The sequence below is a fragment of the Schistocerca americana genome, chromosome 1, assembly GCF_021461395.2.
Source record: "Schistocerca americana isolate TAMUIC-IGC-003095 chromosome 1, iqSchAmer2.1, whole genome shotgun sequence".
NCBI lineage: Eukaryota > Metazoa > Arthropoda > Insecta > Orthoptera > Acrididae > Schistocerca > Schistocerca americana.
In genome coordinates, this window is record NC_060119.1 from 1071784619 (window position 1) to 1071803394 (window position 18776).

At 47.0% G+C, this 18776-nt stretch overlaps 1 protein-coding gene across 1 annotated transcript; it reads right to left on the bottom strand.

Moving 5' to 3' along the window:
- Positions 1-8742: 8742 nt before the first annotated feature.
- On the bottom strand, positions 8743-18361 carry LOC124596354 (homeobox protein Hox-B3-like). Its single transcript, XM_047135463.1, has 2 exons — positions 18144-18361; positions 8743-8920 (listed from the first exon to the last, which is right to left on the bottom strand). Exons 1-2 carry the CDS (start codon positions 18359-18361, stop codon positions 8743-8745), a joined length of 396 nt encoding a protein of 131 aa, XP_046991419.1.
- Positions 18362-18776: the final 415 nt, after the last annotated feature.

Consider the following 18776-nt stretch of genomic DNA (forward strand, 5'->3'; position numbering starts at 1 on the left):
GCTCGCTAGATGGCGCTGCCATAGGTCAAAGGATATCAATTGCGTTTTTTTTAAATAGCAACCCCCATTTTTATTACATATTCGTGTAGTACGTAAATAAATATGAATGTTTTAGTTGGACCACTTTTTTCGCTTTGTGATAGATGGCGCTGTAATTGTCACAAACGTATAAGTACGTGGTATCACGTAACATTCCGCAAGTGCGGACGGTATTTGCTTCGTGATACATTACCCCTGTTACAGTGGACCGATTACCAATTGCGGAAAAGGTCGATATCGTGTTGATGTATGGCTATTATGATCAAAATGCCCAACGGGTGTGTGCTATGTATGCTGCTCTGTATTCTGGTCGACATCATCCAAGTGTCGGGACCGTTCTCCGAATGGTTACGTTATTTAAGGAAACAGGAAGTATTCAGCCACACGTGAAACGTCAACCACGACCTGCAACAAATTATGATGCCCAAGTAAGTGTTTTACCTGCTGTTGCGGCTAATCCTCACATCAGTAGCAGACAAATTGCGCGAGGATCGGGAACCTCAAAAATGGCGACGACTTTTAACGTCGTGTACAGTTCTGTCACTGGGCACAAGAGAAAGTATGGGACGATGACATTTTTTGCACGCGTTCTATTTAGCAACGAAGCGTCATTCACCAACAGTGGTAACGTAAACCGGCATAATATGCAGTATTGGGCAACGGAAAATCCACGATGGCTGCGACAAGTGGAACATCAGCGACCTTGGCGGGTTAATGTATGGTGCGACACTATGGGAGGAAGGATAGTTGGCCTCCATTTTATCGATGGCAATCTAAATGGTGAAATGTATGCTGATTTTCTACGTAATGTTCTACTGATGTTACTACAAGATGTTTCACTGCATGACAGAATGGCGATGTACTTCCAACATGATGGATGTCCGGCACATAGCTCGCGTGCGGTTGAAGCGGTATTGAATAGCATATTTCATGACAGGTGGATTGGTCGTCGAAGCACCGTACCATGGCCCGCTTGTTCACCGGATCTGACTTCCCCGGATTGCTTTCTGTGGGGAAAGTTGAAGGATATTTGCTATCGTGGTCCACCGACAACGCCTGACAACATGCGTCAGCGCATTGACAATGCATGTGCGAACATTACGAAGGCGAACTACTCGCTGTTGAGAGGAATGTCGTTACAGGTATTGCCAAATGCATTGAGGTTGACGGACATAATTTTGAGCATTTATTCCATTAATGTGGTATTTACAGGTAATCATGCTGTAACAGCATGCGTTCTCAGGAATGATAAGTTCACAAAGGTACATGTATCACATTGGAACAACCGAAATAAATTGTTCAAACGTACCTATGTTCTGTATTTTGATTTGAATAACCTACCTGTTACCAACTGTTCGTCTAAAATTGTGAGCCATATGTTTGTGACTATTACAACGCCGTCTATCACAAAGCGAAAAAAGTAGTGCAACTAAAACATTCGTATTTCTTTACGTACTGCACGAATGTGTAATAAAAAATGGGGGTTCCTATTTTAAAAAAACGCAGTTGATATCCGTTTGACCTATGGCAGCGCCATCTAGCGGGCCAACCATAGCGCTATCTGGTTTCCCTCTACAAGCTAGACGAGTTTCGTTCTTTGCAGTTTTTTCGTTTGACGCTTATTTCGATAGATATTTGGCCCAGTCACGATCAATGGACAAGGTAAGGAACAGAAAAGGGCCTATAACACTACCTTGGGGAACGCCAGAAATCACTTGTCTTTTACTCGATGACTTTACGTCAGTTACTGCGAACTGTGACCTCTCTGACAGGAAATCACGATTCCAGTCTTATAACTGAGGCTTATTTCGTGAGATATTTGGCCCAGTGACGATTAATGGAGCACCTTCTATAATCAGAAAAATATAAGGAAAAATCCCAGTAAGGATGCCACAACTTTGGTGAAACATATTTGGGTATTAAAGCAAAACAAAATTGTGTACTTGGAAGAAAATGTCCCCATCCTTAATTCATGTTATTTTCGGCAAACACGGTAACTGAGCGTCCCGCCTGGATATCTGCCCCCCCCCCCCCAAAGTTCTGTAAGTCCCTCCAGATCCTTGAGCTTCATGCACTCCGCCTCACCTTCTGTATACGCCTCTCATCCCCTGCGCAGATCATCCTCTACGACCTGATTCCTTTCCCCCATCTGCTCCTATTCATCGAACATGTCCGCATACTCTACAGCTCCCACCGCCTTGATCCCCCTCACCCCCTGGTTGCTCCTCTCCTCTCCCATCCCCGCCCCCTGCCAGGTCTTCACTGTTGTGTGCCCCCTACCCTCCATCTCTACACCCGTCATCAACTTTCCCAAGGTGGCTTCCATCAACTCCCCCTCCTGGATGATGCCCTCTCTCCCTTCATTTATCCCTTCTATCAACTCTGATCCTCACCCCCCCCCCCCCTTCCTTTCCTCCGTCCCTTCCTGGGCTCCCTCTCCCCAGCCTTCCATCCTCTTTTTTCTCCGCCTAGAATCTCTCTGCCCCCCTTCTCTCCACCGAGTGCTTTTGCATTTCCCTCCTCTGCCTTTTCCCATTCCCTCTCGCGTCTGCCCTGCCCCGCCCCCCCACCCCCTATGAGTCCTCTACCTCCTTTGGTTCCCCCCCCTTTCGTTTTTCCTCTCCTTGTTTTCCCCCTCATCTGTCCAGGTCACCCCCCCCCCCCCAACTGCCCTTGGCTATGGTGTGTCATCTTTGTGCCGACATTTTAGTGCAGTGTTTACAGTGAGTGTTCAGTGTTGTGTCTTTTCCGAAGTGTTGCGAACGGAAATCATACTATAGCTGGATGTGATTTTCATATCTCTTGCGAACAGAAACCAGACTGTCGCCATGTTTTTTAATTGTCTGCCCACTATTTTACCTGTCTGCTTCCTGTGTATTTTATTGGCATTGCCAACCCTATGTTTTATGTTTTAACTTCCTACAATTTTCCGCCGTTTTACAATTTAAGTCACCGTTTTATCGCCTGCTTTTATTGTTTCTTATCTTCTTCTCACGTTTTAAAAAGTCTGTAGGCTGAAGAGCAGCGTACTAAGCTGCTGCCATCCCGCCCCCTTAGGGGGAATCGAAATTCGATAAAGGAAAAAAACACGGTAACTGAGCTCAAGATTCCAATATGGTGGTAGGGTTGGGGTTGATTTCGGGGGAAGAGAGCAAACTGCGAGGTCATCGGTCTCATCAGATTAGACAAGGATGGGGAAGGAAGTCGGCCGTGCCCTTTCAAAGGAACCATCCCGGCATTTGCCTGAAGCGATTTAGGGAAATCACGGAAAACCTAAATCAGGATGGCCGGACGCGGGATTGAACCGTCGTCCTCCCGAATGCGAGTCCAGTGTGCTAACCACTGAGCCACTTCGCTCGGTCAATATGGTGGTGTCCTCGCAGTTGGTGTGTGAGTTTTGTTGCTGGTACCCGCTGTTTTGGAGCCGCAGCCGCTTAGAGGCAGTAGCTGAAGGTCAGGCTGGCGGTTCGTTAACTCTGTTGCGCACGTGTCGGTCCGGCCGGAGGCGGCGCCGCGACGCGAGACAAAGGCGCTCTGCGGCCGGCGCCCGTGGATGAGGCCGGGCCGGCCGCTCGCCCGCTCGGCCGCTCCCCTCGCCTTGCTGTCCGGTCCGGTCCTCGCCGTGGTGGGTGCGGCCGGGGCCCGCGCCTCAGCGCGGCGGCGCCACCGCGGCCTCAGTGCCGCCTTTATTTGAGCAGTGACTGTGCCTGCCTGCCTGCCGTGTGTCAACAGCCGCGCGAGCTGAGCTCGGCTGCCCGCTGCTGCTACCTGCGTAGCCCGAGGCGCAGCCGCCGCGAGATAAGGCCGCGTGGGAGTGCGGCGCCGTTAAATCGTCTGCACCCGTCCTACAAACACACAGTAAGCTCACACCGACACAAACATTTAGTCAGCTCCGTCCTGCCAGAGTGTTACACCACCACCAGCATCGGTAACAGATGTGCCACAGGCAGAATGAGATTTTCACTCTGCAGCGGAGTGTGCGCTGTTAAGAAACTTCTTGGCAGATTAAAACTGTGTGCCGGACCGAGACTCGAACTAGGGGGCTTTGCCTTTCGCGGGCAAGTGCTCTACCAACTGAGCTACCCAAGCACGACTCACCCCCCCGTCCTCACGGCTTTACTTCTGCCAGTACCTCGTCTCTGCAGGGTTCGCAGGAGAGCTTCTGTAAAGTTTGGAAAGTAGGAGACGAGGTACTGGCAGAAGTAAAGCTGTGAGGACGGGGCGTGACTCGTGCATGGGTAGTTCAGATGATAGAGCACTTGCCCGCGAAAGACAAAGGTCCCGAGTTCGAGTCTCGGTCGGGCACACAGTTTTAATCTGCCAGTAAGTTTTTTAACAGATGTGCCATAGATGGACACACCGAGCGACGTGACGCGGTGTTTAGCACACTGGACTCGCATTCGGGAGTCATTTCCATCCGTCATTTCCTTAAATCGCTTCAGCCAAATGCCGGGATGGTTCCTTTGACAGGGCACGGCCGACTTCCTTTCCCAACCTTCCCTAATCCTGTGGAACCGATGACCTAGCTGTTTGGTCCTCTGGCCTCAAATCAACCAACCAACCAACCAACAGCCATAGATGGACACACTTCACTATGCATCATCAACAGTAACGGCAGGCAAACTCTGCAGGCAACCATATGGTGCAGGTGGAGGGTACCTTCTACATGTACATCTACATACATACTTCGCAATCCACCAAACGGTGCGTGTCAGAAGGTACCTCGTACCACAACTAGCATCTTCTCTCCCTGTTCCACTCCCAAACAGAACGAGGGAAAAATGACTGCCTATATGCCTCTGTACGAGCCCTAATCTCTCTTATCTTATCTTTGTGGTCTTTCCGCGAGATATAAGTTGGCAGCAGTAAAATTGTACTGCAGTCAGCCTCAAATGCTGGTTCTCTAAATTTCCTCACTAGCGATTCACGAAAAGAACGCCTCCTTTCCTCCAGACACTCCCACCCGAGTTCCTGAAGCATTTCCGTAACACTCGCGTGATGATCAAACCTACCAGTAACAAATCTAGCAGCCCGCGTCTGAATTGCTTCTATGTCCTCCCTCTGACCTGATAGGGATCCCAAACGCTCGAGCAGTACTCAAGAATACGTCGTATTAGCGTTTTATTAGCGGTTTCCTTTACAGATGAACCACATCTTCCCAAAATTCTACCAATGAACCGAAGACGACTATCCGCCTTCCCCACAACTGCCATTACATGCTTGTCCCACTTCATATCGCTCTGCATTGTTACGCCCAAATATTTAATCGACGTGACTGTGTGAAGCGCTACACTACTAATGGAGGACAACCTACTGGGTTCTATTACTTAAGAAGTCTTCGAGCCACTCACATATTTGGGAACCGATCACATATGTTCGTACCTTAGTTAGGAGTCTGCAGTGGGGCATCGAGTCAAACGCTTTCCGGAAGTCAAGGAACATGGCATCCATGTGATACCCTTCATCCATGGTTCGCAAGATACCATGTGAAAAAAGGGCTAGTTGCGTTTCGCAGGAGCAATGCTTTCTAAAGCCGTGCTGATGCATGGACAGCAACTTATCTGTCTCAAGGAAATTCATTATATTCGAACTGAGAATATGTTCGAGAATCCTGCAACAAACCGATGTTAAGGATATTGGTCTGTAATTTTGAGGATCGGTCCTTCTACCCCCTTTTATATGCAGCGTCACCTGCGCTATTTTCCAGTCGCTCGGGACCTTACGTTGGGCAAGAGATTCGCGATAAATGCAAGCTAAGTAAGGAGCCAATGCAGTAGAGTACTCTCTGTAAAACCGAATTGAAATCCCATCAGGACCTGGCGATTTATTTATTTTCAACCCATTCAGCTGCTTCACAACCGCAAGGATGTCTATCACTATGTCCTCCATACGGGAATCTGTACGAGACTCAAACGGCGCTATGTTTGTACGATCCTCCTGCTTGAAAGATTTCTCAAATGCTAAATTTAAAATTTCAGCTTTCTTTTTGATGTCTTCCGTTGCCAGGCCAGACTGATCAGTGAGTGACTGGATGGAAGCCTTCGTCCCGCTTACCGATTTTACGTAAGACCAGAATTTCCTTGGGTTTTCAGCAAGAATTTTTGCTAAGGTATGACGGTGGTAGTGGTTGAATGCTTCGCGCATCGCTCTTTTTACAGCTGCACCAATCTCTACTAACTTTTGCCTGTCCTCATTCCCCGATGTTTCTTGTACCGCGAGTGCAACTGCCTTTGCTTCCTGAGCATTCTCCGAATTGCGCTGTTAAACCACGGTGGATCTTTTCCGTCCGTAACCCTCTTTTTCTGCACCTTGTACCACTACTGGTCATTTTATATCCTGCTTCACATGAAAACTGAGGGAAGGAAAAACAACTGTCTGAATGCCTCTGTATGAGCCCTAATTACCTTGTCCTCACGGCCTTATGCGAAATGTATGTCGACATAACCGCAAATGTCGGTTCTGTAAACGTTCTCAACTGAGTTGCCAGAAAAGGACGTCGTCTCCCCTCCACAGATTACCATTTGAGTTCCAAGCGTTTCTGTGATGCTCACGTGTTGTTCCAACCTGCCGGTAATGAATATGGCAGCTCGCTCTGAATTTCTGTGATGTTTTCCTATAATTCGACCTGCTGGCGATCCCAAGTGCTTGAACAGTACTTGCGAAAGGGTCGGACTAGTGTTCTATACACCGTCTCCTTTATTCACTGGCTACACATTCTTTCCTCTTCTCTGTTACCTACTCGAGTTCGCTTTCGGCTCTTGTTAACTTCACGCTACCTGCCACATTCCCGATGGCTGTGACCCTTCACCACCTTGGCTTCCTGAGCGTCTGTGTTCACCTTGGCCTTCATTCGCTTGCTGAGGACACTACTCCTGCCTCGCTCTGTCGGCTGCAGTTTCACGACTTTCGCACGAAACTTCGCGACAGTAACTTTGTTTGGACTGATAGCTCTCGGAGAGTCCGTGTTGTCGAGTTTGCCTTTGTCATTGGTACCGACGTTTTTCGGAACCGGCTTCCGGGACGCTGCTGATATTTACAGCAGAGTTCTTCGTCCTCTATCAGGCCACGCAATACATCCGGCGACATAGGCTTTTTAGTTGCGTCATCTACTCCGACTCTCTCAGTGCCCTTCAAAGCCCCTGTGTACTGTACACCATCCATCCCTTAGTGCAACGCATTCAAGAAAGCTCTCACTTGCTTATTCTTGATGGAGTCATTGTGATGTTTATGTGGGTTCGTGGTCACGTCGGTCTGAGATGAAACGAGGCCGCTGACGCTGCTGCCATGGCTGCAGTCCTCGTACCTCGGCTTGCTAGTTCTTACACTCCCTCCGATGACCTCTGTGTTGCCGCCTGTCAGCAGGTGGTGTGCCACTTTGGCATCACCACTGGTCCTCCTTTCATGAGAACAAGCTCCGAGCTATTAAGCCGCTCCCAGCGGCTTGGACGACCTGCTCTCGGCCCTCTCGCCTTGAGATCATTTTAGCTAGTTTGCATATCGGTACTCTTCTTTTAGCCATCGCCATTTATTAAGCGGTGCTCCCCCACCACTTTGAGCTCATTGCCCTTAACGTTTGACGGTCCGACATTTCCTGATGGAGTGTCCTTTCTTCCAACGACTTACGTTCTGCTTTGTGTTTGCCGTCTGAGTTACCGGCCATTTTAGCGAACGATGAGCAGCCTGTCGACAGCGTTTTACTTTTTAGTAGGCCGTTGTGACCGAGCGGTTCTAGGCGCTTCAGTCCGGAACCGCGCGACCGCTACGTCGCAGATTCGAATCCTGCCTCGGGCATGTATGTGTGTGATGTCCTTAGGTTAGTTAGGTTTAAGTAGTTCTAAGTTCTAGTGGACTAATGACCTCAGATGTTAAGTCCTACAGTGCTCAGAGCCATTTGAACAATTTTTGAACCTCCGTTTCTCTATGGCGTATTTTATAGACCTTTCTCCACGTCCTTTTTTTCAGCTGTCTCTCATCCGTTGACTGGGATTAACGTGTTGTCGATTTTAACTCCTCTTTTTGTCTTCGTGTTCTACAGTCCTGACATGGGCGCGTATGACCCTAGTAGTTTTTGCGCCTACTAGAAAACAAAACAAAACACATGTTTCTCTCTCAAAAAACTGAAATCGACCATTTAGCCTTACCTACTACTGGCCGTATGTGCTCGTTTCATTTCGTAGCGCTTAGCAAGGTTACTCCTAGATATGAGGGTTGGAACTTAAATAGTGGCAACTATTTATTCACAACCGACGCAAAAGAGGTTACATGTTTGCACTTGTTACTGCCCTTCAAAGTAGTCACCAGCGATGTGTAGAACCCGTAATTGCTATGTGGAAGGCGTAGTATTCCTTCTTATTCGGAATCACATCAAAGTCACAAGGACTTAAGTCCGGGTTCGAACCCTGCCTCGGGCATGGATGTGTGTGATATCTTTAGGTTAGTTAGGTTTAAGTAGTTCTAAGTTTTAGGGGACTGATGACCTCAGAAGTTAAGTCCCATAGTGCTCAGAGCCATTGTGAACTTAAGTCCGTGGAGTATGGTGGGTGGTACAGTACTTCCCAGTCCCATCGCCCGAACAGAGCAGCCACAGCTTGCGCTGTATGCCCGCCCATTGTTGTGCAAAATGGTGGGTGGGTTGCGCGGGAAGTGTCGCCGCTTCTTTCGCAAAGCGGCCGCGGACGGGTTTCTAGTAAGATGTGTCTTCCGCTAGAGAGGAGGGGGTCCAGGATCGGCGCCGGCGCCCGCCGCGCCAGGGAGTGCCAGCGGGTCCGCATGAATCACGTGGCCAGCGCCGCCGCCGCCGCCGCCGCCGCCGCCGCCGCCAGCGCTCATGCATATGGATAGGCCGCGGGCACCCGCCAGGTAACGACCCGGGGTAATTCTCCTAAACCAACAGCACGTCGTTAAACTAACGCCAAACTGCCAGCCCGATTGGTCGCAACTCCATATTCGGCAGGCGTGTGTCCCTCCCATGCCGTCCGCAGCGGATTCCCGCCGCGGGTTACCTCCCGTCCGCTCGCAGGTAAACGCAGGCTGCATCAACAGTCGAGAAACGTCAGGTCGCATCACCAACCGCACGCGCCTGTGTGCGGGTCCAAGTTGCTCTTAAGCCGAGCGACGTGGTTTCACGAGCACACACGTAAAATGGAAATCTGTGGTAAAGTCTTATGGGACCGAACTGCTGAGGTCATCGGTCCCTAAGCTTACACACTACTTAAACTAACTTACGCCAAGGACGACACACACACACACCCATGCCCGAGGGAGGACTCGAACCTCCGACGGGGAAGCTGCGCGGACCTTGAGAAAACGCCCCAGACCGCTCGGCTACCCCGCACGGCGCACACATGTATCTTCATGCTCATGAAGAGGAAGAACAGCCATGTTATATTCGAGTAAGTGTTAGTGGTGGGCTGCTTGACACAGCCAGTTCGATTTGACATCCAAGAGATGTGAAATAGGACGAGTTATAGGGAAGGCGAACGGTCGACTTCAGTTTGTTGGGAGAATTCTAGGAACGTGCAGTTCATTTATAAGCGAGACCACGCACAGAACACTTATGTGACCCTTTCTTTGGGCACTACTTGAATGTCTGGGATCCCCACAGGTTGGGTAAAAAAGAAAGACCCTGAATCAACTCGGAGGCCCGTTGCTAGGTTTATTACTAGTAGGTTAGATCGACACGCGAGTGTTACGGAAATGCTGCAAGAACTCAAATACTCTTCAGAAAGTGTAGACAATCCGCATTTTCGACAGACTTCACAAGGATCGTACTACCACAAACATACCGCAAGGACAAACTAAGACAAATCAGGGATAGTGCGGAAGCATATTCCTTCAGACAGTCGTTTCCCACCTCACCTCAGCTGCGATTGGAACACGAAAGGGAATGACTAGCAAGGGTACAGAGTATCTTCAATCATGCATCCTAAGTGATGGACGTATGCAAAATGGCGTGGCGATGTTGTCCTTTGTCCCAGACAACAATTAAAAATCTTGTACTGCCAGTGTGTATTAGGAAAGAATAAATAATGAGAACGGACTGCATAATAACAACTGCGTTTTATTGGCAGGACATTTAGAAAATGTAACAGGCCTACTAAGGAGACTGCCTACTCTACGGTTGTCCGTCCTCTTTCAGAATATTACTGCGCGGTGTGGGATCCTTACCAGATAGGACTGACGGAGTACATCGAAAAAGTTCAAAGAAATGCAGAACGTTTTGTATTATCGCGAAATATGGGAGAGAGTGTCACAGAAATGATACAGGATTTGGGCTGGAAATCATTAAAAGAAAGGCATTTTTCGTTGCGACGGAATCTTCTCACGAAATTCCAATCACCAACTTTCTCCTCCGAATGCAAAAATATTTTGTTGACACCGACTTACATAGGGAGGAACGATCACCAAGATAAAATAACGGAAATCAGACCTCGTGCGGAAAGATATAAGTGTTCGTTTTTTCCGCGCGCTATACGAGATTGGAATAATAGAGAATTGTGAAGGTGGTTCGATGAACCCTCTGCCAGGCACTTAAATGTGCTTTGCAGAGTATCCATGTAGATGTAGATGCATAACTCGTGAAAAGCATCCATGAATTTAGAAATGCATGGCATGAATCATTCATGCAAAAGTAACCACAAACTAAGAAAAGCAAAATAGCTGTCACATGTCATTATGAATTATGCAAAAGAGTCAAGGATAGCTGCGTATTAGACCAGAGAAGTGAAAGTGAGACCGTGGAAAGATGTTAAAAAGACCTGTACGAGACACTAATTACATTCAAAAGAAAACCAATGCAGCATTTTGGACGGAAAGATCTCTGAAGTACGGGACATGGCGAGGTAATGCGAGAAATACTCAATGAAATAAGACGTCATGAAAAAATTACGTGGCTATGTAAGTGCAGTATTTGAAGTAATAAAGATACTGAAATTAGACAATCATTGTAGTGTGTGCCAGTTTCAACAAGAAGCGTACATTCAGTCATATTCGCCAGTCACTTCTGGAACGTATTTCCAAAGCAATAAAACTAAAGCATGGCAATATATTTCCCCGTTTGATACATTAAGTGAAACGTGTTGAGTGGATGGCAAGGCTTTAGAAAGTTATAAAAATTACAGCGATTTGGAGGAACCATTTTTACACAAAAATATTGCCCAAAGAATCTTCATATGACCGAGAAGTATTCACTGCTTATACTAGCCCCGTGTACGAGAAGAGACGCCAAGATCGACGATTTTATTGAAAGTCACTGAGACCGCAATCTGTATTAAGACGATCCAGTGAAGAGTAGTGAGTTAATCGATATTTGTTCAGTAGACTCCAAATCACAGTGGTAAATACTGATAGCTTCAGACCACGATATATGCACTGTTTGGTACATAAGGTGAAGTACCGAGAAGTTACACTGATCATCCAGAATATTACGACCACCTACCTGATAGCCGGTCGCTGGAGGAAACTGGGACCACATCTGCTCACCCAAGTTACCTAATTCTCGTAAATTCCGGGGAGGGGGGCGATGGCTCTGAAGCCACATTCAATTACATCCCAGATGTATTCTATCGGGTTCAGATGTGGCAGGTTTGAGGGCCAGCGTATCAACTGGAACTCGCGTCTGTGTTCATCAAAACACTCCATTGTGACACGGCGCATTACCTTGCTGAAAAATCCTCTGCAGTAAGGAAACCTGATCCTCATGAAGGGGTGAACATGGTCTGCAACTAACCGCTTTGGTCGTCATGGTGCGTTGTACGCGGTCCGCTGGACCCATGGATGGCCACGTGAATGTTCCCCACAGCATAATGGAGTCGCCGCCAGCTTGCCTCCGTCCCGCGGAACAGGTGTCAACAAGCGGTTCCCCTGGAACGGATTCGTGCCCTCCCACCACTGTTCAGTGCCGATGGTGACGTGCGCATTTCAGCCGTAATTGCCGATGCCGTGTTAATATTGACACACTCATGGGTCGTCGGCTATGGAGGCGCATCGTTGGAAGTGTATTCAGACACACATGTGCTCCTCCCAGCATTGATGTTTGATGTTAGTTTCGCTATATTTCACCGTCTATCCTATTTTACCAATCTGCCCAACCTTCGGCGCCCGACATCTGTACTGAGGTGTTGCCGCCTGTAACGTTCAAAAAATGGTTCAAATGGCTCTGAGCACTATGGGACTTAACTTCTGAGGTCATCAGTCGCCTAGAACTTAGAACTAATTAAACCTAACTAACCTAAGGACATCACAAACATCCATGCCCGAGGCAGGATTCGAACCTGCGACCGTAGCGGTCCTGCGGTTCCAGACTGCAGCGCCTTTAACCACACGGCCACTTCGGCCGGCCCCTGTAACGTTCCCTGGCAGCACACACACTATTAATAAACTAAAATTTAATTGTACTATATACGCCGCTATGAAGCGATTTGTATATACTGTAATTATTTAACAAAAAATATTATTTAATTTTGTGTAAAGGACATTCGTTATTATTGTAATATTTTCTGTAGTAATATTCTCGATGTATTTATGATTGTAATATTTCTATACCCATAATGTAATTACGAAATGTGTCAATATCTGCGATAACAAAAATGTAAAATACAGCCGCAGATTGCAAAGAGACATTAACGGTTGATAGTGATATAAATAGGAATGTCCATTATAATTGTCCGGGCTGTTATGCCGTGGTCGGTTGACGAATTCTGTGTCGATTCCCAACGTTTCGTCTCCGACTGCGGGAGACATCTTCAAGGGGGTCCGTAGCTCAATGGAAGGTCCAACACACCCACTGGCTCGCTACTGACTGCCGCTAAATTCCGTGTCCGCGCGCTCCCATGCCGCGGCGTGACGTCACGTGTTTTGAAAACGTCAGTGCAATTGGCCGCTGTCCGTCGCCGTCGATCGCCGTTGCCATCACCCAGCAGTGGGCGGGTGGTACACATCTTCTTTAACACCGGCATCCATATGCCGTTTAATTTCACACCCTCCTCGTTACGGTTGAAATTATTAGGGTGTTTAGCGATTTCGATTGCCTCCCTGTAGAGCCTTTCGTAATATCCGCTTGTGGCCGCTAGTACTTGCGTCTCCTCGAAACGTTGGGAATCGACACAGAATTCGTCAACCGACCACGGCATAACAGCCCGGATAATTATAATGGACATGATATTTCCGGCCGTGAAAGTCTACATTTTAGTATAAATAGGAATATATAGTGTGCATTCTTTGTCTTCTTCCTCGATAGCTGAGAGAGAGAGAGGAACCTGTGACGTAGCATTTTATGAATGGGTAGACTTCATCTGTCTGTATCTAGATTTAGCCGCCATTAGAGGAGAAATTACAAACTAATGTAAGTTGAATTATTGTTGTGGTCTAAATACATTATAATTTATCAAAAGTGCGTATTACTAATGTAAATTAGCTTGCCCATGTCATCTATAATATTTCTTTAAAGAATTTTCAGCATTTTTAGCAATTATCGCTGGTGTTGCTGGGCTGTGCCGCGACCGAACGATTTGCAGCGGCGGCACATTTAAAAAATTGTTCCGCTAAGAAAAATTAACCAAACCCGTAAATCGGGAGCAGATAAAAATCAGCAGTGAATTAAGAAAATGTTTTTCTTTTACAGCGATCCTGAGACTGACGGAATTTATTACTAGTTTCACATTTGTGCATTCATAGGCGGATAGTTAACGTTGAAATTTAACAATTTGTTGGTTCTTCCAAATAACTTAAATGTATAGTGAAGTGTGATTTATCAATGATAATTAAACGTCGGCTTGGCAATATTTAACCATTGTCTGCTAATAGAGACAGTCTTGTGTTCCATAGCTAACGCCGGGAAAGAATTCAGTAAATATTAAAAAAAAAAACACTGCATTTAGAAAATGTGTGCCAAGGCCGAATTATGTAAAAGATTTAATTCTCAACTCAATATTCTTAATCAGTTAATATGAATTTATCAGCATGAGAGGGTTGACTAAGTTCACGTAATTTTAAATGTACTTAATTCTGTCTAAATGAATTTTTATTACCACACGTAAATAAGAGGTTCTACAACAAAGTTCGTACTGACTGAAAGAAAGATAAAAATAACAAAAACCAATAAAAAAAGGGTAAATATTTTTTTTTATTTAATTTCATTAAACGCCCAATCACACGAAGTGTGGACTTGGTTTCACCATGGTTTCGCCACGTGTTGAAGACACGCACCACAGCACTCCTCCAACACCTGGAATACGTGCGGTTTCCGAAATGCTCATGCCGAGCTCCCAGCCCATCACAATCTGCCCTCGTTCAAACTCAGATAGATCGCGCGCCTTGCCCAATCTACAAACGGGCAGAACGCTCATTGATACTATACGCCCGTGCGTGTGTCTGACTAGCAGTCATTCCGCGTCAGGTGACGCTGCTATCGCCTGGGCGGGTTTAAATCGAAACTTGTTCGGTGGTCATAATTTTCTGGCTGATGTACGGTTGGATGCCAATGTAACTTCGTACACTTACCCGCCATCGGCGTATGTCAGTGATTAAAGTTGCTCTTCCTTGTGAAAGACAGAACAGAGATCAGAATACAGTAGTACTGTTCGTGGTTAATGTTTTCACCAGGCCTTGCATGGTTGAGATTTTTAGAATGGGGATTTTCGCAAGCACACAGCGCCAGAAGTATTAGCACAGTATGTGCTGGTATGTTTCAAAACCAAGTAGAATGGCCTAATTACTAATGTCTTCAGTACTTGGGGTGATAATATGAAGTACAGCACGCAACAAATCAACCACTGCTGGGTCAGAAACTGCAGAGATTCACAACGCAACAATATGAGTGTGAGGAAAATTATATAGTTGTACCACCTCTACGTACCAGCCTTATTCTGAGAGTCGATTGATTAAGGGTGCACGAAGTAGAAGATGATTTTCTTGAGAGTGGTACAATGGAGGCTAGAGGGTAACAAGTTAAAAGCCCATGAAATGACGTACAGGCATCATAGTGACGAATGTGAAACGAAAAGAAACAATTCTATTTGACAGAGTCCGATCAGTATTGAGGAATCTAGGTATATACTACAACATCCTACGTATCGCCCCCACAAGGACTGTGTACAGAATATTTGACTGATTATAGCACCCACAGAGGCATCTGAGACGTCACTCTTACCACGCTTCGTATATGAATGGAATGGTAACAAAGTGGAAAGTAAACTAATCCGTGCAGCTTCACAGTGGTTTGCAGAGTATAAATATAGTGTTGACAGGCGGATACTGGTAATTTTATAGCAGAAGAGGACATAAATTGCAACATACGAAGAAAGATACTGAGGACGCACTCAACAACAAATAATTACGTTTCACAACTCCTGCCGTAATCGAACTATTACCTCAAAATAGTTGTTTACGGTAATGACCTATGAAACAGTTCATTCTAAACAGAAACCAGTACGTTTTATGTAACGGAAAACATATCACAGACACAAGCCGTTTTTAAAATCCTTTGGTTTCATACACTTCCGACAAATGTCAGATTTTGCCGTTCTTGTTCCAGCTAAGTTGCCGGTTTCACTGTTGAAGATATTACTGATGCACTTCCAGCTTTTCTTGTGCTAATGTCAACCTAATTTCAGGGAAACGTAACAAATTTGGTATCAGTGTTCTAGTCGCCAATTATACTGGAATAACAAGTTGTACTTAACTATTGCCACAATTTCATTACATTTATATCTTTGTCTAATGAAATGTGAGTATGTAGCTTGATAACGCGAAAATCTTATCGTTGTATTCCACATTCATGAAACGCTGCCAACAATGGTTGTTAATTCAGTAGTGCATGACTACGCGTACAATGGATATTACCAACAGACCAAACTCGTTTTTCTATATCACCACAATAAACGAATAGAGTGCATAGTTGTTTTTTCTCACAATTACATGTGAAAAAAGTTTACAAAAACGCAAATAGTACGTTAGAGTAGTAGGACAAAGCCGCCACCACCCCACATAGCAATGTTCCCAAATTTATTCACGATGGCGGATCCAAGATGGTGGCTATAGATAAGGCAACGTCGCAATGACATCATGACGAGAAGTTCAAATTTTGGCGAGAAAACAGGTCAACTTGGCTACCTCTACTAACCTAACCCCCTCCCCTCCCCCCTCCTCAAGAAAATGGCGGAAAGCTCAGATTTTGGTGGGGAAGATAGGACACTTGGGCTACCTCCACTAACCTAAGAAAATGGCGGGAAAAAAGTTCACTTGGGCTACCTCCACTAACCTAACTCATCCGACTGCCACCTCTTCCTTGGAATTGGTGGGAAAAGGACTCAGCCTGTGCTCGGCTGCTGGACAGGATGGGTGTAAGTCTTTATTTTGCAAGCTGTATTAATTTCAACAATGGGAGTTGTCATACACAGTAGCTCCATCCAGTGTGTTCACCATGAGGTATGGAGTCCAACTGACCTAGTACACAGCAGCACTACTAGAGGGAATTGTCGTCCCTTCCAAGATGGCGGTCTGCGGGAAAAATGACAGGGACCAATAGTAACCCTTAATCCAGTCATATGTTAGACTTCAACCAGTAGAATGGCAGTATCTGGTAAAATCATTGGAGGGGGGTATAGGGCAGGCTCAGCAGCTCTGGGACCTCAGTCTCACTCAGTCAACCATCAGTAGCAACAGGAGAAGAAGAACCATGAAGCGTCAACAGCAGTCGCAATCCAACACAGCCCTGCAGATCAGGAAGAAACGGAAAGATAAGTACACCTTTACACATCTTTGTCTGTGGTTAGCATTATTATTATTATTATTATTATTATTATTGGTTGTTTTTGCGTCTTGGTCCATAAGTAATGCTTCCTCGTCTTTGTTCAGCAGTAGCCGTCGACGCGCGCAAGCCTGCAGTGTCTAGCACCGACATACCGACCTCTGCCACGTCCGGACCTGTAGCAACCTTGGCTTCCATCTTGTCGAGACAATGCCTGGAATGTCCTGTGGAGAAAAAATGCATTATGTCAAAGTAATCTTCTGTCTACCTACAAAGACTTGTGCTCTTCTCGGTTTGGCAAAGGATGATTTGGGATTACAGAGGACTGGAACCTAAGCGTCGTACATGAGCGCCACATTCGCCTTTCGCAGCCGAAAAGTCAGCCATAGCCGAGCAATGTCTCTCTACAGGACATTCCATGAATTATTCAGCCACGGAAATTTTGGCATCGTCGAGATGCTGCTGGATTGAGTGGAAATATGATTGGCGGAAGATTTTATTAATCGCGTTGGCGGCTATTCAACTGTATAAAGCATGGGTCCTGTTGATTTTCTTAAATTTATTGAGAAAGCAAACATCTTATGACTGATGACAGGTCTAACGACAGATGGTTCAAATGGTTCAAATGGGTCTGAGCACTATGGGACTTAACATCTATGCTCATCAGCCCCTAGAACTTAGAACTACTTAAACCTAACTAACCTAAGGACATCACACAACACCCAGCGATCACGAGGCAGAGAAAATCCCTGACCCCGCCGGGAATCGAACCCGGGAACCCGGGCGTGGGAAGCGAGAACGCTACCGCACGACCACGAGATGCGGGCTAACGACAGATAATGTTATTAACATTGACATGTGAATTTTAACTCCACGAGTGTGCATTCCGACAGATAGTATTATGGATGCGTCTGCGCAGCGTAGATGGAGCAGTATTCGAAGATAGCATAAACTTGTCATAGGTCGCTCATATACCGGCTGCCTCTGCGCAAGCGTCTCCGCGCCAGTTTTTGGTATAAAGTTAGCGATGTGAATGAACAGTCTCCAGTGACAAACACCCTCCTGGAGATGGTTAATGGTTGGCAGCCGAAATATCGTGGCTGCAGTCCCGAAACTTCATTGAATACTCTTTACGCCGGGAAAATTTCAAGAATCGAAATAGTTAAGCCGTCTACATCGAATGCTGTCTACGAGAATGTGGTCTAGATGCGAGACGACATGTGCACCACTTGGTGTTGTCGACACCGAGCAGACGTCAGAAGAGAACAAGTACCAGCTGAAGCGCAAAAGGCTGTGTCAACAACTGGCCTCTATCGAGCGGGCACCCTGACGCCACGACCACAAGTGTTGAGCTGACAGGACGCTCAGCGGAGGATCAGAGAGATGCGGTGAGAGGACGGCCGTGGAAGGAGGCTTCAGTGGGGGTGGAGGTGTGGGTGGGTAGCGGGGGAGGGGAGGGGGGGCGGTGCCCATTGAGGCTGCGGAGTGAATAGCGGCGGCCGCGCCGGTAATAAAGTTTTCCTTTGTGCCCGTCGCCGGGGATGAGTTGCGGCCGCGGCGGCCGTCCTGATTCATGTTCACCTCCAGCTCGGGGATAAATCACGGCCGCCCGTGAAGACAGCGACGTGCCGGCCACAGTCCGAGCGCTGTTCTCCTGCGTCTCCCGAGGCGCCGGGAAGGGGGTGGAGGAGGAGGGGGAGGCAGTGCCGGTCACGGCAGCCGGGCCTGGCCATCCCGAGGCCCGGGGCGGCACGCAGGCAAATCGTCCACTCACCGAGCGCGCGCGCTCCGACGAGTAGAAGGGTTCCCGTCCCACTCAGTTCAGACTATTAAGTGTTTGTTCGCTTCTACCAGTTAACCCTCACCCCCGATTCTCTGAAAAATCGAACTTACACGTAAAATAAATAGCTTCAAACGCCTACATCTACGCACCACAAACCACCTTACGCTGTGTCGCGAAGGGTACCAATGTCAGGTGACTTATTCCTGC